Source organism: Malaclemys terrapin, chromosome 14 (genome assembly GCF_027887155.1).
Source record: "Malaclemys terrapin pileata isolate rMalTer1 chromosome 14, rMalTer1.hap1, whole genome shotgun sequence".
In the NCBI taxonomy this organism is placed as follows: domain Eukaryota; kingdom Metazoa; phylum Chordata; order Testudines; family Emydidae; genus Malaclemys; species Malaclemys terrapin.
In genome coordinates this window covers 20639856-20667036 of record NC_071518.1, presented here as the reverse complement: position 1 = coordinate 20667036, position 27181 = coordinate 20639856, and the positions used below count along the sequence as shown (strand labels likewise).

The 27181-nt window shown below is 44.9% G+C and overlaps 1 protein-coding gene across 1 annotated transcript in view; it reads left to right on the top strand.

The window, feature by feature from the left end:
• TDRD12 (tudor domain containing 12) overlaps positions 1-27181 on the top strand; it is a 139085-nt gene that overhangs the window by 18493 nt on the left and 93411 nt on the right. The window contains exons 9-13 of the mRNA XM_054048563.1: positions 1868-1944; positions 2815-2875; positions 3645-3749; positions 8835-9020; positions 12084-12240. Coding sequence (XP_053904538.1) covers positions 1868-1944; positions 2815-2875; positions 3645-3749; positions 8835-9020; positions 12084-12240 — 586 coding nt within the window. The remainder of the gene's footprint in view (positions 1-1867; positions 1945-2814; positions 2876-3644; positions 3750-8834; positions 9021-12083; positions 12241-27181) is intronic.

Sequence of the window (27181 nt, the reverse complement as noted above, 5' to 3'; positions counted from 1 at the left end):
GTAGGTCTGTAAAGGATCTCGAGTAGTCATCAAGTCCAGTCCTTGCTCGGTTGACAGCACCAAGTAAACTGAGACCATCCCTGACGTTAGTCCAACCTGTTTTTAAAAAGCCCCCAATGAGGGGGATTCCACAAACTCCCTTGGAAGCCTATTCCAGAGTTTAACTACTGCTATAGTTAGTTAGAAATTTTTTCCTAATATCCAACATAAATCTGCTTTGCTGCAGATTGAACCGTTACTACTTATCCTATTTTCAGTGGGCATGGAGAACAAGTGATCACTGTCCCCTTTGTAGCTTCCCTTAACATATCTGAAGATATTCATCAGGTCCTTCTCAGTCTTCTTTTCTCAAGAGTAAACATGCCTAGTATTCTTAATATTTCCTTATAGGTCAGGTATTCTAAACCTTTTACCATTTTATTGCTTTCCTCTGGACTCTCTCCAATTTGTCCATAGCTTTCCTAAAGTGTGGCACCCAGAATTATACACTGTTTTCCAATGCTGAGTACAACTCTTGTGAATACCCTCCAGAATATTAGTCTTTTTTGCAGCTGCATCGCATTTTGACTCATTCAATTTGTGATCTACTGTAACATCTAGATCCTTTTCAGTAGTACTACTGCCTAACCAGTTATTTCCTATTTTATAGTTATGCATTTGATTTTTCCCTTCTTATGTGAAATACTTTGCACTTGTCTTTATTGAATTTCCTCTTGTTGAATTCAGAGCCTTTCTCCAATTTGTCAAGGTTGTATTGAATTCTAATCCTACCCTCCAAAGTGTTTGCAACCTCTTGCAGCTTGGTGTCATCTGCAAATTTTATAAGCATACTCTCCATTCCATTATACAAATCATTAATGTAACACAGTGAAGAGTACAACACCTAATACAATTATTCAAGCTACTACTATATATTAATGTATCTCAAACCAACATTCAAATTTTCCCCAAATCAGATTTCTTGGAGGGCTTGCTTCTTGAATCTTCATGTTTTACACTTGTCCAGAGAGGGGTCTCTAGGCTCATAGACTCTGTCACTTGAACTTCTGTTTGTATGTACATACACAGTCTGTTTCTTTGTTGCATGTGCAGCCATGAAGTTGTAGCTCACATTTGAAAATTTGATGTGAAATGGCAGTCAGGGGTAAGGAACAGAGTTAAAAGGATGCGAATTTATTTCTGTCAGAAAAACTTTTACTTGCTACCCTGATAGGTAGCATATTACAGCACTTAATGCGTAATCAGTTTCACTGTTTCTTTATATAGTCAGTCTGTTTCCCTTGTTCTTTTGTGTGGGTCTTTCACACAGTATCATGGGAAAATACTTAAAAAATAGGAGAATTTGATTTTAAAGCCACAAAAATACTGAGGGGATTTGAGGACAGGCATCCCATTTTGTGAAGCCACCTGTACTTTGGGTGAGTATGTCCTTTTAAGGTTGGTGATGGTATGATAACGGATTAATTTCTAGATTTATTTGGTGTTTAAGCTTTTTTAACTGCAATAGTCTGAATGTCTAACTTCTTAAAAGATCTTCAGTGTTCTGATAATGTTGGTGTGAATTATTAATCTGTTTGCATCTTCTCTTAATTCTGAAACAAAAATGAACTATTTTTGTTTTTTAAATCTATTGTTTGTTCTGTTCTATTCTTTCAAAAATGTGAAATTAACTGTGTCTCGTCTTACTGTGGCCGTTATTGGGGAATTGCAGCTTTTGTTTTTTTAGCTGGAAGTGGTTGTGGTCTTGCATTAGAAACAAAACCAATCTTATCATGCGTAATTTTTCACACGGAATAATGATTTTCTAAAGCACTCTTCCTCAGGGCAGTGACAACATATATATCTATTTTTTGTCTTGTTTTGTTAGACTGTCAGAGCAACTGTGGGTTTCTCTTTGAAGGAAAATATAAATATTTCTGCACAGCCTACTGTGCAGGTAAACAGGTATGATTCAAATATTCTTGTCTTTTTTTTTTAACAGTTTTTGTATGTAACAATAATACAAATCCCAGAGTGTTTTCAGCCAATGTTTTGAGGCCATTAAAAGAGAACTTAGCTTTTTTGGGGATTTGTTGATGGGTGTGTTTCATAGTAAAACTAGTGGTTACATTTAAACAGAGAGAATTGAATGCAGTTTAGCTAGGCAAACATCAACTAAGTGTAAGTATTGGCATTTCACATCTATTAGATGAATTTTCAGTCTTTTGTAACAAAGTGTTTTTGTATACCTCTGTAAGTTCATGCAATAACTTTTATTCTAGTGCCTTAAATGAAAACATAATTAAAAAACAACTAAAGGAGATAAAGAACACAATGAAAAAAGTGGCTCTGTGAAGTATATTTTCCCCCTTATTCCTTTTCCCTTTTAAATACATAGCAAGTGCATGAAAAGAAAGCTAAATGAGTGAATTAGGCAGTTGAAGCCAGACTCAGTTGGTTGTTTCCCTTTTTGAAATTTCAAAACCCCTTTTTCTTGGATTAAGTTTGATTTAGTTCTCTGTATCCTGAGAAATTAGCTATTGAGATTTGAGTGATGGTTCCCTTAACTGATTGTTATAGGTCAAAGGCAAGTATTAAATTCTGAACATCTTGATTTATTAGTAACAACAATTTCTGTTTTCTTGTGAATTTCTGCAGCTCTTTAAAGGGAATTTAAAGTCTTTGCATACATGCTAGACATTTGAAATATTTCACAGCATACTAATGTGTATATATAATAATTTTAAGTGAAGTTAAAAACTGGTTGTGATGGTGTTTGGAAAAGGACATCATTGTTTCATAAATGTTGGATTTAATACTTGAACACTTTTTCAGGCTCCTGCAGTTTTTGAATCCTGATTCTTTGAAAACTGGTGATATTCAGTATGAACAGCAGGTACTTCTAAAACTTAACTTAATATTTTTATTGTATAAACTTCACTACTAAGCTCTTTATGGCCTTGTAATTACAAGTACATTGTTTGTTCTCAAATAGTCCTATTTTAAAATATATTAAATACTTTCTTATAAAAAGTTTAATAGGACCCAAGAATGGCATTATCATTAGACAAGATATGTATAATCATGCCCTCATATTCAGAACCTAATTGTTAGCATTTATCCTGGCATTCATAGTTAGCCCAGATTTTTAATATGTTGACAGTTTTTTTTAGTTCATGATCTAACAAAAACAACCATGCAAGTGCATTGAGTGTGCATGGTTAAGAAAAGGTGTGCAGATTTTTGGCAAATTATTAAAAAAAAAAAAAAAAAAAAAAAAAAAAAAAGATTTTCAAAAATTGCCTCTGCACCTTCCAAGTTTCATTATGCATGCCACTGTCATCTCTCAGCTTTGAAACCATATACAAATGCAATACCTATTGGGGTAATGCAACTATTCAGCAGAACATTTAAGTCTGAACACATGAAAAAGGTATGCAGAGTCCCACTTTCTTTGGTGAGCTATACTAATGAGAATATGCAGAAGTACTTAAACTGGCAAGTAGCCTTTCTTACTCGTAATTCTACTAAAAATACTAAATACTAAAAATGTAAAATTTAAATAAAATGTACTCTTTGGCCACTTTTGTGGGGTAGCATATGAAATAATTTTTTATGACATATTTTTTTTGTTAGTGTTTTCTAAATGATGTGTGTACTTTCAGGAGTTTCAAAAGATTAATACAGCACAACCTCCCATTGTTCTCAGCAACAAAATAGAGCCAAGATCAGTTCTTGAAACAACACCACTTTTGGTAGATCTGAAAAAGGTAATATTAACATTTATTGTTTGATACACTGAATATATTAAAGGATGGTTCTGATGCCTCACCACACTCCTCAAATATTAAAGGACTCCATTTTTTAAAAAGAGGGGCAGGAGTGAACAGCAAGTGTGTTCATTTAAAAAAAAATTAATACTACTTTGAGACTGTTCTCAAATTTCCAGCCCCTGCCTCTATTTCTTGGTGGAGGTGGGAGCTAGGAGATTGCTTATTTTAAGAAAGAGAATTGCTCAGACAATGAACAGGCAGATCCTCCCAGCCTCTTTGGGAACCTCTGTATGGGAAAAGGGTATTCGCCTATATGTGTCTCATCCAAGAGGCATAGAGGGGAATATATCTGTATGTATTCCCCGTGCTTAACATGGACAGCCAGATTCCTGGGGAACTGTTTTGGGGGTCAAAGCCAGCAATAAGCAGAAGATGGACGGGGAAGGTGTTGATGACAGTAGTGTCTTTTTCTCAGAATTTAGAGTGGGAGAGGATGGAATTTATTACCTGAGTGCCCTAACTACTACTTTTAACACAGAGATCCTTCATTTCATGGCTTCCATTTTCACTTCATCCACTGATTACTTCAGGGTAATTTTGAATGTGTTCAGGTGAGATTCAGATCCCATTATTGAGCATATTATCTCAACAAATCCTTCAATGACTGGATGTTAAGGGTCAGTTTCGTTTTTTTGTGAAGTGGACAAAAGCTTTTAAATACACCCAGTTTATTATTTCATTCAACACCAACTATATCCAAGAGAAGTATATGGAGCTGGTTGAATTTTTCATAGCAGGTCAGTCTCCTCACTGATTTTACTTTGGCTTATTTGATCAAAAGGATCTCATTGATGGTAGCTGGCCTCAGAAGGGTTCCTGAGCAGTGGTTCTTCAAGTAATGTCCCCATGGGTGCTACGCTTGCAGGTGTGGCAGTGCCTGGGATCAAATATCTTCATCAATAGTGCCCGTCGGACCACACATGCGCACCTCCCCCTCTTGCGCTGTAAGCGGGATGTGTATATAACACTGTACAGTCCAACCGCCCTCAGTTCCTTCTCTGCTGCCTTTGGTCTGGGATGGAATCCAGAGCAGAGTCCGCTTCTCCTGTTCCCTCAGTAGCTAGTGCCTTACCTGTAAGTTGTAGTGTAGTTAGTGCTACTTCTCCTTCTCCTTTCTTCAATCTAAAAAAGCCATTTTTTTATTTTAACTTTACCTTTACAACTATTTCAATAGCTTAGGTTTTCATTTTCCCGTCCTTCCAGTCTAGGAAGCTTTGTTCCCTCACCCTTATACCCAGATCCCCAGGGTATAAGAGGTATGCCCCTCTGGGGCCGCTTTCTTGGTAATGGACAGCAACCCACAGTGTATTTGCTGTCTCGGAGAGGGACACGTCCCACAAAAGTGTCCCAATGCCGTGGCATAACGGCCAGAAAAGGACAGACATTTGGTTAAAATTTTTCCTCATGGAGAAATCACTGTGACCTGCATTGGACCCAGGCCCGGACTCCGCTCCTGTGAGGCCCTCACGCTCTGCCAGGTCGTCTGCTGATCCTCATTCCCCGTGTCTCTTGAAGAGAAGTCATCTCTTTCTCGCTCTGATAAGAAGAAATGGCCTTCCTCCTCACACTCTGAGGCACAGTCTGCAAGAACACCATCTTCTGCAAGGTCAGTTGCCCCCCCCCCCCCCCCACTGGCTATATTGGGACCCTGGGGCCATGTACAGGGCACAATTTGGGAAACCTCCCATGGAGCAGAGCTGGAGACCTACACCTCTCCCTTCTCCATCGATGTCTCGCCCTCTGGAGGCTGAACCTCTGCTGGTACCGACTGAGAAGGGATAGGAGGAGGAACCTCCACCAAAATTACGTTTCTTTTCCTCTTCCCGTCACGAGGCTACCAGACCTCCACCTCCTATAATTGCAGACGACTTCATAGGTTTTCAGGAGTTAATCCACAGGATTGCAGATTGCCTGCAGATTCCTTTGGAGGAAGCCAACGATCAACAGCATAAGCTGCTTGATATTCTGCACACATCCTCTTCTTCCACGATTGCACTATTGATCAGTGAGGCTCTTCTCAACCTCACGAAAGTGCTCTTGTGGACCCCGGCGTCCATTCCTCTGACTTGCAAACACTCCGACAAAAAATGCTGCATTCTGGTGCAGAATTTCTATTCTTGCACCCCACCCCAAGTTCTCTGGTGGTCAATGCAGTGCAAGAGAGAGGCCTCAAAACCAAACCCATTCTAACCATCCGGACAGAGATTGGAAACACTTAGACTTATTTGGATGCAAGGCATGTTCATCAGTCACCCTCCAATTTCGAATTTCGAACTGCAAGGTTCTGATGGCTAAATACAGCTACTTAAACTACTCCAAGTTGGAGGAGCTTTGTCGTGACCTTCCAAAGGCCAAGAAAGAGCAGTTTCAGACCCTAATATCGGAGGGACATTTCCTAACCCGTACAACCCTACAGCCTCGTTAGACTCTGCAGATACTGCCACCCACTCCATTGCAACTGCTGTGGTCATGAGATGTGCATCTTGGCTTTTCTAAGGAAGTACAAACCACTGTGGAAGACATAGCCTTTGAGGGCCAAAAACTATTCTTGGAGCACACAGACGATTCCTTGCACTCTCTTGAAGACTGAGCTACTCCCCGATCTCTCGGCATCTACACGTCCATGCTAAAGAGATGCTCAGGGAAATATCCTCTCCCTCCGGAATCCCAACCACCGCAGTGGTTGGGATTGCGCCTCAACAGCACTATGACATCCAGCGTTGAAAACAAAGACCTCACTTCTAACGTAGACAGCCCACTCGTCGGGGGGCTACCTCTCATGGGTCCCCACCAAAGCAACAATTTTGAAGTTATGGTTGAGACCCCGAGAAGCCTCCCCTTCTTCCAGTCATTCCAACTATCATTGACATCACACCAGTTTGGCAACTGACTAGCTGTTTTGCCATCATGGAGACTAGTCCCCTCGGATAAGTGGGTTCTAGAGATAGTCAAGGAAGGATACTCAATTCCCTTTCTATCTGTCCTGCCCCGCCATCCTCTTCCTCCCTCTTTAGGGACCCCTCTCACAAACTCATTCTACGGGGAGAAATAAATCATCATCTACAACTCGGAGTCATAGACCTGGTCCCTTTCAAACATAGGAGGCAGGGTTTCTACTCCCATTACTTTTAGATCCAGAAGAAATCTGGTGGCTGATGACCCATCCTGGACCTTTAAAATTTAAGCAAATTTGTCAAACTATGACGTTTCAAGATGGTTACCCTCTCCACTTCAACGCTGGTACAACACCTGGAATTCATCAGCGCACAATTGGATGCCATACAAGCCAGAATTGTCCTGTAGTAGAGATGGTGTCTTCCAGAATGTGTCTTCAACTTCTAGGCCACATGACACGCATACAGTCATTGGGAGGTTTTTCCCCTAGCAGCACCTGTCGGGTCGGCTGTGGAGCCTCGTGGAGTGGCGCCTTCCTGGTGGTCAATATAGGTCCCTGCCGACCCACCACCTCCTCAGTTCCTTCTTGCCGGTTACTCTGACAGAGGGGAAGGTGGGTGGGTTTGGAATGCACATGAGCAACACCTCTCGAAGAACAACAGTTATGAGAAGGTGAGTAACCATTTTTTACGCCCACATCCAAGATTTTTACCCAAGATTCCATCATCTTTCCATCTGAATCAACCAGTGCACCTTTCTTGCTTCTTCCTAACCAACAGGAGGCAACTCTGCACACCCTAGACCTGAGACGAGCATTAGCAGTCTACTTAGACAGGACTAAACCTTTCTGAAAATCATCACGATTATTCCTCTCAATCACCTAAAGATCCAGGGGCACATCTATCTCTAAACAATGCCTTTCCAAGTGGATCCTGCAATGTATACATTTATATTACAAACTCCACAATAGCCTCCTACTGCAATTAGAGTACATTTCACACATTCACGATCCCCCTCAATAGCTTTTCTCAATAATGTCTCCATTGCTGACATTTGAAAAGCTGCCACATGGGCATCAACAGACACTTTTGCCCATCCCTACACTATTACACATGATACCACAGCAGACACTCTCCTAGGACATACTGTCCTTTCACTGGCAGCAAATGTTGCTCTGAAGCCCTAGCCTTCCAATTGGGGCACTGCTTTCTAGTCACCTACATGTGAAGCACCCGTAGGGACATCACTTGAAGAAGAAGAGAAGGTTACTCATTCTGTGCAGTAACTGAGGTTCTTTGAGATGTGTGTCCCTATGAGTGTTCCACTACCCGCCCTCTTCCCCTCAGCTTTGGAGCTGAAAATGTACGCTCTGTGGCAGAGAAAGAATTGGGGGCAGTCGGGCTGCACAGTGCTATATATATGCCCCGCTCATAGCGCGAGAGCGGCGTGGTGCACATGTGTGGTCCAATGGGCACTGCTGCTGATCTCTGATCCCAGGCGCAGGGTGCTCTGCTGCACCCACAAGTTGAGTACCCATAGGGGGACACATCTCGAAGAACCTCAGTTACTGCATAGGGTGAGTAGCCTATTTTTCAAATCCGCCCCATTGAGACTTCTATGTAAATTTAGAAAGCATCATTGCATTTAAAAATTGGTATGAAAGTGATTTAGTAATACTTCTGAACAGGCCTTAGGCCATTTAAAGCAAGTGCAAGCAATGTTTTTGGACATTTTGAAGCACTTCTAGATTGTACATATACCTTTTCATGTTTAGAAGAGACATGTCAGTCATTCCATCATGTGTAATCTGTTTGCTTGACATTTTATGTACATTATAGTTATTGTATGTGTTGGTCTAAGAAATCATGATTGAAGGATCCTGCTGGTGTATTATTGGGGGCAATAAGTGACCCAAAAATGGAGGTAAAATACAGTGAAACAAGCTTTCACCACAAAAGTTAAATATGTTGATATGTTGACCTAAGAAAAATACGTGTTGCATTTGTTTCTTCTTTCCTTTCAAGATATTTCAGATCTTTACATCTGTTTTTTTTAAGAATACATTCAAAATTAAGCACTTAAATGCCCACAATGTTTTTGACATGACACTTTTCATTATTTTTGTAGGAGCTTCTCCGAAATAAATTTCTAGGTCCTAATCTCACGGAATCTTACTGTTGGCCACCAATAGCTCGTGGATGTGACTCAGTTGTCATTTCTCATCATGGAAATGATCCTCTTTTGTATATTCCACCAGTTCTTACATTTTTACGGTCAGGAAGCTGCTACAAGTCACTGCCAACTAGGAATGGAGTAAGTAAAACAAAAAATGTTTATTTTACAAGACAGTGCCATTTTTTCTAATTTAAAGTGTAAGTGACATCATAGCGTTTCACTTGAAAATATGCTCATATTAGGCGTATAAAACCTAGACATCTCAGGAATAATTTATAATGCAAAGGCAGTTGAAATATGCCTCAAACTCTTATTTTTCAAAAAATTGGTAGATTATATCTATGTCACGGGTCTAGACACATCTATGAGAGATATTAAACAAGATGTATAAGATTATATCCCTATCCAGCTCATTAACAACTTTTATAAAATGTTGGTTTCTTTATATTTCATTACATATTACCGTATATACTCATTCATAAGCCGATTTTTTTTTTTTTTTTTTTTTTAGTAAAAAGGGAAACACCAGAGAAGGGGGTCAGCTTATGAATGGGTATAGAGAAGGATAGGTGGGAAACAGCCCCTCCTACCCAACAGAGGGAGCAAAGAGAGGCAGCACAGCCAGAAGGGAAGAGGCGGGGCCAGAGTCTCTCCGCTTCTGGCCACGCTACTCTTCCCTGAGCCTCTGAAGCAGCTGCAGCTCCGGGGGAGAGCTGCAGCTCTGGGGCTGGCAGGCTGCAGCTGTGCCGCTCGGCCCTGCCCCCCAGAGCAGGCTGTGGCCGTGCTGCCCGGCCCAGCCCGCTGGAACATGCTGCAGCCGCGCCGCACGGTTTGGTCTGCCGGAGCAGGCTGTGGCCGTGCTGCCCAGCCTGCTGGAGTAGCTCCAGCCAGGTCAGAGACATCCTCCCTTGGCCCTCCCCAGATAAGGTGGGAAGGGATGGGATGGGGAGAGTGTGGGGGTCCCGGGCTACGGTTGGGGTCATGTGGGGGGTGGTCACAGAGGTTACTCCCCTGACTCCCAGCTTCTCCTCCCCCCCCCCCCCCAAAAAAAAAAAAACAACAACAAACCATTTCCCCACCAGTTGCTGTCCCGGCCTGTCAGGGTAAGCAGCTGGCATGCCAGGACACTTTTTTACTTAGGTTTATCTCGGTGCTTGCGGAGGCTCAAGGTAAACAAACCATCTCAGCCCGCCTGTGGCTTATCCTGATGGCCTGGGAGCCAAAGTTTGCTGACGCCTGAATTATAGGGTTGGCTTATGAATAGGTTGTAATTTTTTTCCATTTTTACTTATCCATCTTGGGGAGCAGGAGTTGGCTTATAAACGAACCGGCTTATGATCGAGTGTATACGGTAAGTAAAAAGGTGATAACCCTGATATCCTGGTGATATTCCTAGTTGGATAAAATATTGTAAGTATCTAAATTTCCCCTGCAGTTTCATTGGATAAAATATTCTTCTTTGAAGTAGTGTCCCTGTGGGTGCTCCATATCAAGTTTGCATGCACTCCATGCACCTTTGGTTATGCGTACCTAAAGTGTCGCATCCATAGGGAACACCTCTCAAAGAATTCCAGTTACTGCACAAAGTAAGTAACTTCTTTCTTTCCCTGTGCTTACCTGTTGTGTAACAGTTGCTATATGCTGTTAAATGCTCCTAGATTTCACTCTAACGGTAGCTGAATTTCAGTGGTAGATTATAAATGCTGTCTGTCTGTACTTTGGATGTTTTGTATAGAGCACTTTGGAATCCTTCAAGAAAGGTTTTTATGATTACTGAAAGGTTCTGCATTGCAGTATTTAGATAGGTAATGTTGGTTCTCTGAGATGTACTGTGACTGTGCAGAAGAAAAGATTTATTTCTGTTATGCCACTTCATTAATATGAAAAGGGCCAAACTTTGTAATGGTGGCAGAAGTGGAGACACTATTATGGAGCCTCACTGGGTCTGATACTCGCTGTTTAGGAATTAAATAGCTTATATGTAAAAAGTAGATTGGGAAGAGATGGAAAGAAACCATCTGTGGGTAGCTCTTCTATATGGAGGTTTTCTATGAAGACTTCAGAGGGAGTGACTTTCTGAATGAACTGTGTGGTTGTGGACCCTCACAAGAAGGGTTAGTCCTCCATCACTTTCTTTTCATCTGATAGGAAATCTATATAACAATATCACTGGGAATAAAGGGGAGCGAGGACCAACTGGGATCTCTTCTTTCTCCTTGCCTGGTGCTAATGTGGGGTTGTCTTCTACCTTTTCACATGAGGACTTTCTGAATGTTCAAGATATGATTGGATGGGTGGCAGAACCTCTTCATCTGAAGATCACAGTGCTACAGTAGAAGTTGGCTAGAGTTGTTGAGTTTTGTACGTCCTGAATTCAGCCTTTCAAAAAGTCTGTGCTTTATTTGGGCCTTTGAAGCACAGAAGCCGGGATCTGAATTAACCACTTTTATCGCCATATCAGTATGGACCTGTATGTGGAACAAAGCCATTGCCTGGAACCCACTATTCTTGGGCTCTGGACATATCTTTGTCCGACAAAGGCTAGGTGTTAGTAGAATAGCTTATCAAGGCAACCAGTTGGAAGTTCTTTCCCACGTTCACTAATCACTGAAAACTGAGTTCCTGATTTTGCATGGTGGTTGGTCATTTAGGGCCAAACTTCCAAAAAGTTGAGTACATGGAAACGTGCACACGCAGTTCAAGCCCTATCACCTGCATGCACATGGGGGGATAAGGGTTTTTTAATATCTAAATATTATGTACATGTACAGGGGATAGCATTTCTTAAGTGTTTGCACAGAAGTTTGTGTTCGTAGAAATGAAGGATGCATTTTGGCCCATTTGAAAATCTGAGATATAATGTGTATAGTACAGTAGTCAAGTAACCATGACTTGACCATGCATATCTATTGCTTGTTGCTTATTCTGTGGAATTGTGCTTCGTGTTCTGCTCTAGTTAGCCTTTCCTCTAATCCTCCATCCCTCTGGGACCTATACTATCTGCATGTAACAATTTGAGAGAACCTACTGTACTGAAAAGCTTAATTTACAATTTTAGAAAAATCACTCATATTACAAAGTTTATTCTTGCCTTACAAGACTTACTCCTGATCTTACAGCCTCTAGCATTCTAAACTTTTCTATTCCTAAACTGGGAAATTGTGTGAAATAATTTGTCTCTTTTGTTGTGTGTGTATACAGCCAGTAGCATTAATCATATGTCCTGGGTGGAGGAAAGCACAACTTGTTTTTGAATTATTGGAAAAATATGGCAGATGCTCCAGGCCACTTCATCCAATGTTGATATTATTAGGACTGAATAAAGAAGAAGCCAAAAATGTGAAACTTCAACGAGGATGTAAGAATTTTTTACTGCTTATTTATGCTGTGAAATGATAGGGGTTAGCTTTAAATTTGCAAAGTGTTTTTACACTTCATATTATGTAAGGCTGTGATTTTAAATGACAGTAATGACAATAATTTTTGACAAAGCATGTGTGGCTTTGGAATTCTAGGACAGTGATGGACTAGCGACACTTGGTAGAACTTAATACTGGTGCAGTAAAAAATCCTCATGCTGCTCTGCCAGTGCGTCTAAGTCCTTACCTATAACACCTCAGTTGTTTAAGACCTCATTAAAATGTATGGCACTACTTCATGTGTTTCAGAATTGTAGGCAGGTGGTTTAAGTATCTTGCTGAATTGGGACATTAGTCCTGTACTTCTCAGTGTTGATTAGAGATTATCAGTTTTGTTGTTTTGTGAGGTATAAAGATGTCCACTGATGGAAAAAAATGAGATGATTATTTACCAGGCTTCATGCTGGGGCTTCAAATTTTTTTAACATAAAATGGGCAAGAGCTGTTAATGAATCATGAACAGGCTACCTGCCCTAATTACTAATGTTAGACAATTTGCATTGGGTATTACAACGGAAGTATGTTTTAAGGATTTGAAGGCTGGAAAGGGCAGTAGGAGTGCAGATGGATATGAATAGGGCAGTCTATGCATTAGGGACAGCATGGAAGAAGGTGTGAAGGCGCTAGTTGCAGATGTGCACCCCTAAACTCATACTCATGACCATTATCACTTTGAACCAATATCTCTAGCTGTAGAAGTACCCACTTTACTACCTATCCCTTTATTCGTTGTTGTTTGCATTCAGATTTAGATATATATATATATATATATATTTTGGCTTTTTGTTGAGGGTTGAATTTAAAAAAATGCTGGTGGCTTTTTTGCTAGAATGGAGAATAACAAACAGGAAACAAACTTTGAAACGGGTTTTTTTAAATGGCCTGTTTAGGCTTTCTGCTCTCTTGTATCATGCATGCTATCTGAAATCCCTAATGAGTGAATTGTTTTTCAACTGGTGGTAGGCTTGTGTGTTCAGTCTGAGTATTCTTTATATCATAAATGTTTGCATAACTATCAGTTTTGTTGAGTGATCATTATAATAGATTTGAATGTTAGGTTTACTTACTAATTATTTGCAAATCTCAGCCTGTCTCTAGACTCTAGTGTAATACAACTGTCATTTCCCCCCCCCCCCCCCGCCATGAATGTTGTTTTTTTTTAAAAACTATATTGACTAGAACCAGATATAGAACTACAGCTATGCAGCTACAACTGTTCACTACATTCATATTTTCCAAATTGTGAGACTTTCCTAAGCAGAGTCTACTATTTAGTCTACATAATGTGGTGATGATTTGTAGAAGTTGTGTATGTTTGGTTTTACATGTTGGCTGGATCCACATCTCTGCTTAGTGAAAGAGAGGGGCATATGACCCTAAGCCATCTTCTTCTCTCCTATCCTAGGGCTGCTCGGGACAGAAATAGTTCCTCTTCAAGTGGTTGCAGATGTGTACTCCACTCTGGTGTGTGTGCACCCAGCTCATTGAAGCTAGAGACCTTTGCTTAGCAGTACACATAGGGGTGGTGCTCTGGCCCTTGTAGTCCCCTCCCAGGAATATATATAAGGTGGCTCCAGCCCAGACCCCTTGCAGTTAATTTTTACCTCACAGTTTCTGAGAGAACAGTGAAATTGTCTGTAAATAGTTAGCACTACCCTTGTAGTTAGTGGCTAGTATTTACTTTAGGAATTATCCTGTTTGTTGCAGGGTTTTCTTGCTAAGCCCTCACCAGGGTTTAAGCACTGTCCTTTGTGTGGGGTGGCTATTCCAAAGAGCCAGCGTGGTGGTGGTTGTGTGTAGGAGAGGGTCATATAAAGAAAAGTGCTCCATTTGTCGCTCCATTAAGAAAAGGACTCAGATCACCCAGAGCTTGTGTTTAAAATAACACCTCATGGAGCAGACTGTGAGGGCAGTTTTGCTGTCAGGGCCTTCTGTGGATTGCCAGGCCCATGAGTCTCCATAGCTAGTGTGTACCTCAAATAGGCTGCCAGATTCAGACTCTTCTCCTTGGAAAGAAGAGAGTGGTCCCCTTCCTCTGAACCTTCAAGAACGAAAACTCCTAACGCTAGTTGGGCCCATTCTAGGGCTCAAAGAGACTCTTACTCCTCTTCCTCAGGAGGAGTGTGGGACACTGCCATCTTTTGCCTGGTGTCTCAGATAGAGCAGCGTTGTCTGCTTGGTCTCCAATACTGAGGCAAAACCAGACCTGCACCGTATTGTCAACTCCTGTACTGTCTGCTGAATGGCCTTTTAAATCCAGAACCAATGTCACTTTCAGCACCAATAGTCTCAACCCCGTTGGTCTATCAGGCAGCAGCTGACTTACTCTGTCTTTCCGTCTCGGACACTTCACTGATTCAGGAATCCTCTTCAGGAATGGTACTCTGATAGTCCTGACATACCCTGGGTGGTTGCTTCAGGGAGACTTGCTAGAGAGGTGAACCTGGTCCCATCATTGGCACTGAGATATCCCTCTTCAGTACTGATACCATCTTCAGTGCCCATAACTTCACTAACCAAGATCTCGACATCTGCAGGACTGATTCCTGATCCAGCACCAACCCCCTCTTTGGTACCTGCTGTGACTCCAGCATCAGTCGTCTTCTGCTACCAGCTGTTGCTACAGCTTTGGGTTTCCAGTCAGTGATTGTGCTGGCTACAGTATTGCCTTGATGCATCACTGGATCTCAGTCGTGACATTTGGTAGCCCCAGCAGATTTGGTCCCTCTGTTAACGGTAGGCTATTTGGGGCATTCTTCATAGTCCAGCTTGGGATCAGCTGTTGCTTCTTTGTCTCCTTCCAGGATTTGGTCTTGCAAATCCTCTAGATCTCCTATGAAGGACTGTCAGTGGTGCCAAGATTGAGCAGAAGTTAAGAGAGATTGGCTTGGTGCTTATTGGCCTCTGGTACAGTACTCATTTCCATATTGGCTGCCTTGGCATCCATGGACCGCTGCATGTTTTTAAAGATCTCAGTCCGTATTCTAGACTGGGGTTCTCAATCTTTTTCTTTCTGAGCCCCTCCCCCGCATGCTATAAAAACTCCAGGGCCCAGCGAGGGTGGGAGTGGCATTGTGGCAGGGACTTTGGGCATAGATGTAGTTTGACTTCTATTTTTGGGGAGGGGGCGGGGCTAGTGGGGCTCAAGCCAGCTTCACACGGCGGGGTCCAGGGAGGGAGTGCCACCTCCACTCCCTGACTCACCTCAGCAGGCCACCCAGCCTGTCTGGGTGGAGGGGTACAAACCAAAAAATATAACTCAAAGAGGGGACTCAGCTCAAAAAGTTTGAAAACAGCTTAGGGTTCAGGGAGGGGGTAGCTACGGGCTGTGTGCGGACAGAGGGGTAGCTCAGGATGCAGAGAGAGGGGTGTCTAGGGCTGTGTGAGGGCAAGGGGATAGGACAGGGTGTAAGGAGTGGGGTATTGGGGGCTGTGTGCTCGGAGGGCTCCCCTGCCGTTCCGATTCCCAGAGGGCTCTGCCAGCTACAGAGCCGGGTCCCCACACTTGGGCAGCTCTTACTGGCTGCCTCTGTGGGAGCAAAAGGGGCTGGGAGCTGAGGAGCAGCTTCAACTCCAGGCACCAGGAGCAGCAGGGGACGAGGGAATGCTGTGGCTGCCTGCTCCATAGCACCAGCCAGATCAGCAGCTGCCTCGCACTGGCTGGCTCCACCTGGCCAGGGGGCAGGGAGAGAAGGAGATGGGGTGGGGGGAGCTGACCCCTGGACACTGGATTGTGTGAAAAAATACTTTCTTTTTGTTTGTTTTAAACCTGCTTCCTGTTAATTTCATTTAGTGACCCCTAATTCTTGTGTTATAAGGAGTAAATAACACTTCGTTATTTACCTTCTTCAAACCAGTCATGATTTTATAGATCTCTATCATATCCCCCCTTAGTCGTCTGTTTTCCAAGCTGAAAAGTCCCAGTCTTTCCTCATACGGAAGCCGTTCCATACCCCTAATCATTTTTGTTTCCCTTTTCTCAACCTTTTCCAATTCCAGTGTTTTTTTGAGATGGGACGACCACATCTGCACACAGTATTCAAGATGTGGGTGTACCATGGATTTATATAGAGGCAATATGATATTTTCTGATTTATTATTTATCCCTTAATGATTCCCAGTATTCAGTTTTTTGTTTTTTTTTTGGACTCTGCTGCACATTAAGTGGGTGTTTTCAGAGAACTATGTAAAGTGACTCCCAAGATCTTTTTTGAATGGTAACAGCTAATTTAGATCCCATCATTTTTTATGTATAGTTGGGATTATGTATTCCAATGTGCATTACGTTGCATTTATCAACATTGAATTTCATGTGCCATTTTGTTGCCCAGTCACCCAGTTTTGTGAGATCCCTTTGTAACTCTTCACAGTCTGCTTTGGACTTAAGTATCTTGAGTAGTTCAAGACAGGAGATTCAAGCCAATATTGTCCTTCCTGAATTTTCAACGCTGTAAGAGGAACAACTTTTGCTTGAGGATGAGGTTCTTGTTCCACCATCTCTGTCATCCTCCTTGCCAGATGACTCCACAGCCCTGGACTCATCCTTCCTGATTCTGGAAGACTAATGCTTATCAGGACCTTCTAAGTAGATATTGGCAGCTTTGTGTATCCAAGCTGAGCTTGTCCAAGAGCGCACCCGTAAGTTGCTGAACATTCTGCAGCCTTCAGCCCTTGGAAAGTTAGCCTTCCTGGAAAACGAGACTCTTGGAACTAGCAAAGTCCCTGTGGCACATGCCAGTGTCTGTGCCACCTACACCAAAACATACTGACAAATGTTACTACATCCCCATGCAAGATTTTGAGTGTTTCTACTCTCACCCAGCTCCAATTTGCTTGTGGTGACTCTGACTAGTGAGCAGATTTATCAGGCAGATACGTCTATGCCTAAAGAGAAAGAGGCTAAAAAAATTGACTTAATGGGGAGCAAGGTGTACTCTACGTTATCTGTGCAGATGCTCATTGCTAATCAGCAGGCATTTTTGTCTGACTTTGTAAATTGGAATGCATTGTCTCAATTTAGAGATAAATTACACTGGTCTACAATTTTTGAGAAGTCGTCTGCTTCAGAGAAAATGTGCTATTTATTATGTATTTTGATGTGCTGAATTCAAATATGACAATTAAACAACTGATTGGCTACTGTTTCTAAGATATTTAAGTTGTTACATTTTATGTCTATGTATATTGTGTAGATAGTAGAGTTTTAATCATAAATTGTAAACCTAGGTCTTTTCATGTGTTTATGGTTGCTTTACATGATGATATTTCACCTGTCCTGTTTATGTAACACTTTAAAAATCAGCAAAAGGGTTATATAAATAAAATTTATTATGAAACAAAAGGCAAAAAACTATTATGTACATAGTTTAGTCCTATTCAGTGTCTACTCGGTGCTTCTTGTCTTGTCTCTTGTATTCATTAAATGGAGCATCTCTTGTCACTGTCCAGCAATAGTCTGCAAGCATTGATGAGCTCCATTTGCCCTGATAGTGTTTCTCCATTGTTGCGATGTCCTGGTGAAATCGCTCGCCCTGCTCGTCGCTCACTTCTCTGCAGTTCGGTGGAAAAAAATCTAGACGAGAGTGTAAAAAATGTATCTTTAGTGACATGTTGCAACCAAGGCTTTCCTTGGTTTTCCACCAACAACCTGTAGTTGTCTGCCTTGTTGTTTCCAAGAAAATTTATTGCCACTAACTGGAAGGCTTTCCATGCCGTCTTTTCCTTGCCATGCAGTGCATGGTCTAATGCATCATCTTGAAGTTCACGGATCTGAGGACCAACAAAGACACCTTCCTTTATCTTAGCTTCGCTTAACCTTGGACGTTTTCCACGGAGGTACTTGAAAGCTGCTCGTGTTTTGTCAATGGCCTTGACAAAATTCTTCATCAGACCCAGCTTGATGTGTAAGGGTGGTAACAAAATCTTCCTTGATTCAACAAGTGGTGGATGCTGAACACTTTTCCTCCCAGACTCCAATGACTGTCGGAGTGGCCAATCTTTCTTGATGTAGTGGGAATCTCTTGCACGACTATCCCATTCGCAGAGAAAACAGCAGTACTTTGTGTATCCAGTCTGCATACCAAGCAAGAGAGCAACAACCTTCATATCGCCACAAAGCTGCCACTGATGTTGGTCATAGTTTATGCACCTCAAAAGTTGTTTCATGTTGTCATAGGTTTCCTTCTTATGGACTGCATGACCAACTGGACTTGATGGCAAAACATTGCCATTATGCAGTAAAACAGCTTTAAGACTCGTCTTCGATGAATCAATGAACAGTCTCCACTCATCTGGATCGTGAACGATGTTGAGGGCTGCCATCACACCATCGATGTTGTTGCAGGCTACAAGATCACCTTCCATGAAGAAGAATGGGACAAGATCCTTTTGACGGTCACGGAACATGGAAACCCTAACATCACCTGCCAGGAGATTCCACTGCTGTAGTCTGGAGCCCAACAACTCTGCCTTACTCTTGGGTAGTTCCAAATCCCTGACAAGGTCATTCAGTTCACCTTGTGTTATGAGGTGTGGTTCAGAGGAGGAGGATGGGAGAAAATGTGGGTCCTGTGACATTGATGGTTCAGGACCAGAAGTTTCATCCTCTTCCTCGTCTGACTCAAGTGAGAATGATTCTGGTGCATCAGGAACCGGCAGTCCCCCTCCGTGGGGTACTGGGCGTATAGCTGATGGAATGTTTGGATAATGCACAGTCCACTTTTTCTTTTTGACACACTTTTCCCAACTGGAGGCACCATGCAGAAGTAACAATTGCTGGTATGATCTGTTGGCTCTCTCCAAATCATTGGCACTACAAAAGGCATAGATTTCCTTTTCCTGTTCAACCACTGGCGAAGCTTTGTTGCACAAGTGTTGCAGCATATGTGTGGGGCCCACCTCTTGTCCTGATCTCCAATTTTGCAGCCAAAATAAAGGTGATAGGCTTTCTTAACCATAGTGGTTATACTGCGCTTTTGTGTTGCAAAAGTCACTTCACCACAAACATAGCAGAAGTTATTTGCACTGTTCACACAAGAACGAGGCTTCTCTGCTCACTTTGGCTAAACAGAAATGTGTCCCTTTGCAAAATCAAACACTGACAAATAAGCGAGCACGACACTGTATGATTTCTAGAGCTGATATAGGGCAATTTGTTCAGCAGAGTGATGGAAGCTTCGTTATGATTGCATCATCCATGACTTCTAGGAATAACATGATGCAATTCATATCATGTATGACGTAATACCAGCTTCAGATTGCATCATTCATTGTTTTGCCTAAAAAGCAAGTACTATCCAAACCCAGTCACAGAGTTATTCATAGATCCAGTCAAAGATGTATTTTAGTCATTTCTGGTTTAAATTGAGATCCCTTCCCTTTATAACTCACTTATCCTCCGCCATTCCCAAGTCAAGGGTCGTATATACTGACCCAATAGCATGTCTTGAAAACTAGAGCTAATCAACAATTTTAAGCATCATTTTCGTTGTCAGTGACCGAGAATTAGTAAAGTTTGACTACATTTATTTCAGAAGCATTTTGGCTGTAGAGCAGTGTTACCTTAAGATGGCAGGGAAAAGTTCAAGGCTTTCGTGGCAGAGGGCTGTTTTGTGGGGAAAACATCACTGCAGTCAGTGTTTGCTGTGGCAGACACCTCATCCAGGGTTATGGCCTCAACTAAGACAATGAGGAGGGCTTCTTGACTGTAGAACTCGGGCATTGCTCTGCATGTGCAACTGACCATAGAGGACTTACCATTTGACAGGCGGTCTTTGTTTTCGGAAAAACATGTCACATCCTTAGTAAAAATATATCACATCCAGCAGTAAAAATATATCATTATGGGAGTCTGCAACAAGAACACGTCTGTCCATGCTCAAAGCAGTATTTCAAACAGCCTTCTTAGCCTGAAGGCAACACGACTTTTCCAAGAGAAAACATAAGTTGTCAGGAGAAGGCCTTTTGGTGTGGGCTTTAACCAGCCAGCTTGTCCTTCATCTGGCAAACAGTCACATTGACTCTCCCTTCCCTGTGGGGACAGGCTGTCCCCACATCCACAGTGCTTGGGACTGAATAACCTCAGACAATTGGTCCTACACACTTTGTGATTGGGTTATGCCATTCAATTCCTATCCATCCATCCCAGCTCTTTTCTGGGACTTCTCTCATGAGTCACTGCTCCTTAAGCATGTTCAGACTCTGTGTTCATTGGGGGCTGTCGAGGAGGTCTCCCTGCAGCGTCAGGGAAAGGGCCTCCCAGTACTTCCTGATCCCCTACGTCCCTGAGAGGGGTGAGGCCTATTCTTGCTCTTAGTGGTCTCCTCATATGCATGGTCATCTTGGGCCTTAAATCTTTGGGCCTTGAATCACAGCAACTGGTTTGGTGCCATCAATCTCCAGGACACCTTCTTCTAGGTGGCTATTTTCTTAAGCCACAGGAAGTGAACAGGAAGCCACAGGAAGTCAACATTATCAGTATACAGTTCTTCTCTTTGGCTTGTCATTGGCCACGTGCATCTTTAACAAATATGACAGTGGTACCAGCCTATCTCCAGGGGAAAGAGATTCATATCTTCCTGTACCTGCACAATTGGCTGGTGAGGGACAGGTCTGAACAAGTAGTTCTCAGTCAGGTGTGTGTCACACTACACCTCTTCAAACAGCTAGAGTTGATTTTGAACAAAATAAAGTCAACATTGATTCCAGCTCAAAAAATGGAGTGCATTGGGGTTCTACTAGACTCTACAAATTTGAGGGCCTTTCTCCCACGCAAGTGATTCTAGATAGTTCGTTTTTGTCTGGCTCTCAAATCTCATCCTTCAACCATGGTCCATGTGTACCTCAAGTTATGGCCACATGCACTTACATGGTTTAGCATGCAAGATTACATCTTTGTCCTCTGCAGTCATAATTTAGGTGATCTATCACTCAATTGCCAATCATTGACAGGCTTGTCTGAGTACCTCCCGAGACACTGGATTCTCTACACTGGTGGGCAGAAAATAGCAATGATGTCAGGGCGTTCTCTTTGCCTGACCTCTGCCAACCAGGAGTGTAGTCAATGATGCCACCACAATAGGCTGGGGAGCATATCTAGGGACATTAAAGATTCAGGGTTTGTGGTTGGAACAAGAGGCTGCTTCTCACATCAATATACTGGAGTTTCGCGCTATTTTCAGTTCCTGCCGAGGCTGTCGGGACCAGATTGGGGATCCAGCAGTACACATTCTTACCAACAATACCACTGCAATGTATAATGTGAACAAACAAGGAGGAGCCTTCTCCAGCCAGCTTTGGCAGGAATTAATGAAGCTTTGCTCTCTTTGCCTCAAAGAAGATATACACAGCCTCTTGCTTACCTGAGTCTCAGAACTAGTTGGTGGATGATCTGAGTAGGACCATGAGAGATTTCTGAAGAACAGCATTGTCAGGGAATGAGGCATCCTGTTGGTCAACTCATTTGCAACAATCAGAAGTATTGGCAGTTCTGTTCTCGAGCAGGATTCAGTCCAGAGTTGTTAACCATTGCTTTCCATCTGAATTGAGGATGTATGCTTGATAGATGCTTTTCTTCCTATTCCCCCTCATCCCTCAGATTATCCTCGAAATGAAGCTGAATTATGCCAAACTGATTCTCATTGTGCTCGTTTGGTCAAAATAACATTAATTCTCTGACTTTCTCAGCCTGTCTGTCTGATCTCCCAAATCTTTTCCTATCCCTCCTGAACTATTGACTCAGCACCACAGCCAGATTGATCATTGATTCACCTTATGGCATGGATGATATGTGCTACACGATTAGAAAGGGCAATGCTAGGAAGCAGTTCAGAAGGTCCTGCTAAATAGTAGAAGATAATCTACTAGGACTATCTATTTGGCCAAGTGGAAGCATTTTCGTCTAGTCAATATTTAAAGTATATTGATATTCAACTGATGTTAGCTCATGTTCAGGACATTGTGGATTATTACATTTGAAGTCCTTGGGTTTGGCTCCTAGTGACTGATCTCCATGTTCCAAGGGAGGCCAGTGTTCTCAAACTCCCATGGTAATGATTTCTCAGGTAGATTGTCTACCTGTTTCCATCTATAAAGAAAGCGGTCCAATTGTGGGACCTTAATACTGTGCTGACTGACCTCAAAGGTCCTCCTTTTGAGCCAATACCAACTTGCTCATTGTCTCTGCTTTTCCAGCAAACTGCCTTTCTTATTGCTATAACTTTTGAAAGGAGAGTTAGCAAAATGTAAGCACTTCTGGCAGGGCCGCCATGTACGCAGTTCTTCAGAGGCAAAGTGATCTTGAGGCCACATCTGAAATTCTTCTTCGAGTGCTTGCGCATATCGATTCCAATTAGGTGTGCGCGCGCCGCGTGCACGATCGTCGGAGAAATTTTCTACTCTAGCAACACCCAGTGGGTCGGCTGTGGAGCCCCCTGGAGTGGCGCCTTCCTGGCTCTGGATATATACCCCAGCTGACCCAGCGCCCCCTCAGTTCCTTCTTACCGCCCGTGACGGTCGTTGGAACTGTGGAGCGCGGCATAGCTGTTATCCACTCTCCCTAGCTTTACCCGTTGCTTCTTGTAGATAGTTAATTGTGTTTTTTAGATTAGTAGTTGTTGTTGTTGTTAATAGTTATAAATAGTTTTTCGTAGTTAGCGGGGGTTAAGGGGCCTTTATTCCCCTCTTTTCCCCCCCAGCGCACAGCCGGGCTTATGCCCAAGCCTCCCGGCTTTAAGCCGTGCGCAACATGTGCTAGGCCTATGCCAACGGGAGACCCCCCATGACTCTTGTCTGAAGTGCTTAGGGGAGTCTCACCAAACGGACAAGTGCAAGATTTGCAAGGCTTTCAGGCCAAGGACGAAAAAGGAGCGGGACTTCAGGCTTAAGCAGCTCCTCATGGAAGCAGCACTTAGCCCGGATCCTCCTTCAGCGCGCCAGATTTCGGCATCGAGTGCCTCGGTGCATAGTGCCCCAGTGGCTCCTTCCGGTACTGCACCGCGGGCAGACGCGGAAAAGGCGCCACGGCACCGTCCTCCCTCGGCACCGCGTCCGCCGCAAGCCCCTTGGCGCCGGTCCCTGTCTCTGGGACGTAAAAGGCCCCGTAAAACTCAGGACGCTGCCGTCCAACAGGCACCGGCTACCCCCGCACCGGTGGTAGAGCCACGCCCGGCTTCCGAACGCCAGAGGGTGCAAGTATCATCAGCACCGTTGACTCCGGCGCCGGGTGTACAGCCGTTGAGTCCGGTGCGGACTGGCTCACCGCCTCGTCAGGTGGTGGAGCCCTGTCTCCCTTCTACACCGGAGACTTTTGCCACGGCGAGAGACCTCATCGCCCTCACGGAGCCGGCGCCTTCTCAACCCACGGCACCGCATGCCTTTCGTACGGTACAGTCCAGGGGCAAGCCTACCCTGATACGGCCGCCTTCTCCGGGCGTGGACTCGCGGCACCGCTCCCGGTACCGATCTCCATCTCTGCGCCGGTTGTACTCGCGGCACAGATCTACCTCGCGGCACCGGTCTTCTTCTCGGCACCGATCTGAGCATCGGTACCGGTCGGAGTCAAGGCGCAGCTCTCGGTACTGGTATGAGCGCTGCTCCCATTCCCGAGGCCGCTCCCGGCACCGAGGTTACAGATGGTCTTCGTCGTCCAGATCCGGATCCCGGTACCGACATGCATATTGGCACCATTCTCGATCCCGGTATCGTTCACCGGCACCATGCAGAGACCACTCACCGATTGATCGGCACTGCTCGGCACCGTACCAGGACGTTTCCCTGCACCCACGCTCAGCACCGCCCTGGCCCTCGAGATCGGCATCTCACTCTTCTGAAAGTGCTCCCCGTTCAACGTACCCTGCTCAAGGTCAAGCCACAGATGACTTGGGTCATTGGCAGGAGGGGGCAGACAACCTTCGACAAGACCATTCGCATTGGTCTTTCTGGACCCCTTGGGTGTATCACCAGGCTCAAGGGGCTCCACTAGCGGCCTCTCGCTCGGCTCACTCTGAGCCCAGGGTTCCTGAGGCCATCATCTCCCGTCCTCCCCCAGGGGGTATGGAGGCTCCGGCCCCGACGCCCACGCAGGAACCAGACCTGGGTGCAGGGGATCCTGCACCTCCAAGTCCCTTGGAGCCGGATCCTCACACAGATCCCTTACCCCCTGAGGCATCCTCCTCATCTTCCCCAGATGAGGCAGTGGCGGGTACAACACCCTCAGGCCCACCTCCTAGATCTTCGTGCCCACCAAGACTTGTTACGTAGGGTGGCAAGAAATACGGACCTACATGCCGAGCAGATAGTGGAGGTGGAGGACCCGGTGGTGAGCATCCTTTCATCTGATGCCCCAACGCGGGTGGCATTGCCCATTATCCGAACAATTCAGGCTAACGCTACGGCCCTATGGCAAACCCCGGCCTCCATCCCTCCAACTGCCAGAGGGGTATAGAGGAAGTACTTTGTGCCCTCTAAAGACTATGAGTACCTTTACACGCATCCCCCACCATGTTCACTGGTAGTCTCATCAGTGAACACCAGAGAGCGCCATGGCCAGCAGGCGGCAGCGCCCAAATCAAAGGACGCTAAGCGCTTTGATATGTTTGGACGCGAGGTTTATTCAGCGGGGGGTCTGCAGCTCAGGGCCGCAAACCAACAGGCGCTCTTAAGTCGGTACAATTATAACTCATGGGTTTCCATGGGTAAATTCAAAAAGTTGGTTCCCCAGGACTCAAGGGAGGAGTTTGGGGCCCTGGTGGAGGAGGGCAAAAAGGTGGCTAGAACCTCCTTACAGGCCTCCCTCGACATTGCGGACTCAGCCGCCAGGACTCTAGCGTCTGGGATAGCCATGCGACGTGTCTCCTGGCTCCAGGTTTCGGGGTTACTGCCAGAACTGCAGCAGACCCTGCAGGATCTGCCGTTGGAGGGCCAAGGCTTGTTCTCGGACAAGATGGACTCTAGGTTACAGAGCCTCAAAGACTCGAGAACCATCATGCGCTCCCTGGAGATGCATGTCCCAGGACCTCAACGCAGGCCCTTTAGGCCACAGCCACAAAGGTTCTACCCTCCTCCTCCTTGTCCGAGACAGGACTTCCCCAGAAGGCGGGGACGAGGTGGTAGACGGAGGCCGACTGGGACCCCAACCCGATCAGAACCAGGGCCCCCCTAGGCCACCTTCAGGACCTAGGCAAAACTTTTGAAGCTGCGCCCGAGGACGACGCACCAGCCACTACCCAGGATCCATCTCATTTATTTTGGGATTGCCTCTCCCGTTTCAACCGTGCTTGGTCCCTTATAACTTCGGACTGTTGGGTCCTTCGCACAGTGGAGAGGGGATACGCCCTCCAGTTTTCTTCGTTTCCCCCCTCCCACCCCTCCCCATTCCTCTTCAGGGACCCTTCTCACGTGCATCTCCTTATACAGAAGGTTTTTGGGCTCCTTTCTATGGGGGCCATAGAGGAGGTTCCCCCAGAGTTAAGGGGCAAGGGGTTTTACTCCGGCTACTTCGTGATCCCCAAAGCAAAAGGGGGTCTGCAACCCATTTTAGACTTACGTGGACTCAACAAATTCATAGTAAAGTTGAAGTTCCGCATGGTCTCCTTGGGGACCATCATCCCTTCCCTGGATCCTGGGGACTGGTACGTCGCCCTCGACATGAAGGACGCATATTTTCATACAGCGATCTACCCCTCTCACAGGCGCTTCCTTCGTTTTGTAGTAAACAAGGTACACTACCAATTTGTCGTCCTTCCCTTTGGACTGTCCGCGGCTCCGAGAGTGTTCACCAAATGTATGGCCGTCGTGGCAGCATACCTTCGGCGACAAAGGATACAGGTTTTCCCGTATCTAGATGACTGGCTGGTCCGCGGCCGCACAGAGAGCAGGTTCAGGCGCACGTACAGATAATACTACAAACATTCCACGACTTAGGCATTCTACTCAACAAAGAGAAGTCCACTCTGGAGCCGATCTAGAGAATAGAGTTTATCGGGGCAGTCTTAGACTCCACACTCGCCCGAGCTCTTCTGCCAGGCACTCTGTTTCACACCATCGCGAACATCATCCACGGACTCCAGGCCTTCCCGATTACCACTGTAAGGACGTGCCTCGGTCTGTTGGGTCACATGGCCTCTTGTACTTGCGTAACCAGGCATGCCAGACTTCGGCTTTGTCAACTTCAGGCCTGGGTGTCCTCGGTGTACCGCCCTTCTTGGGACAGCCTGAACATGGTGGTCACGATTCCGCACTCGGTCTTGACCTCTCACCTGGTGGCTGGATCACAAGGTGGTTTGTGCAGGAGTGCCGTTTCACGCCCCACAACCCTCCCTGCACCTGGTCACGGACGCCTCATTTCTAGGGGGCGCTCACCTTGGGGAGCACCATACCCAAGGCCTGTGGACCGCATCCCAACTAGCTCTGCACATCAATATTCGAGAGCTGATGGCGGGGCGCCTAGCCTGTCAGGCATTTCTCGGTCTCCTGCATGGCTGCTGCGTGTTAGTCCTCACAGACAACACCATGGCCATGTTCTACATCAACAAGCAAGGAGGATCCCGGTCGTCTACCCTATGCCAAGAGGCCATTCGCCTGTGGGACTTCTGCATTGCCCACTCGATACATCTCATGGCATCGTTCCTCCTTGGAGTCCAGAACACTCTGGCGGACCGTCTCAGCAGATCCTTCCAGACGCCCGAGTGGTTGATTCGCCCGGACATAATCTATTCCATCTTCTAGAGGTGGGGATTTCCCCAGGTAGACCTGTTCGCATCACGAGCCAACAGGAAGTGCCATGTGTTCTGCTCCCTACAAGGGCAGTCTCTGGGCTCCCTGTCGGACGCTTTCCTTCTAACGTGGAAAGACCAGCCGTTCTACGCTTTCCCTCCATTCCCA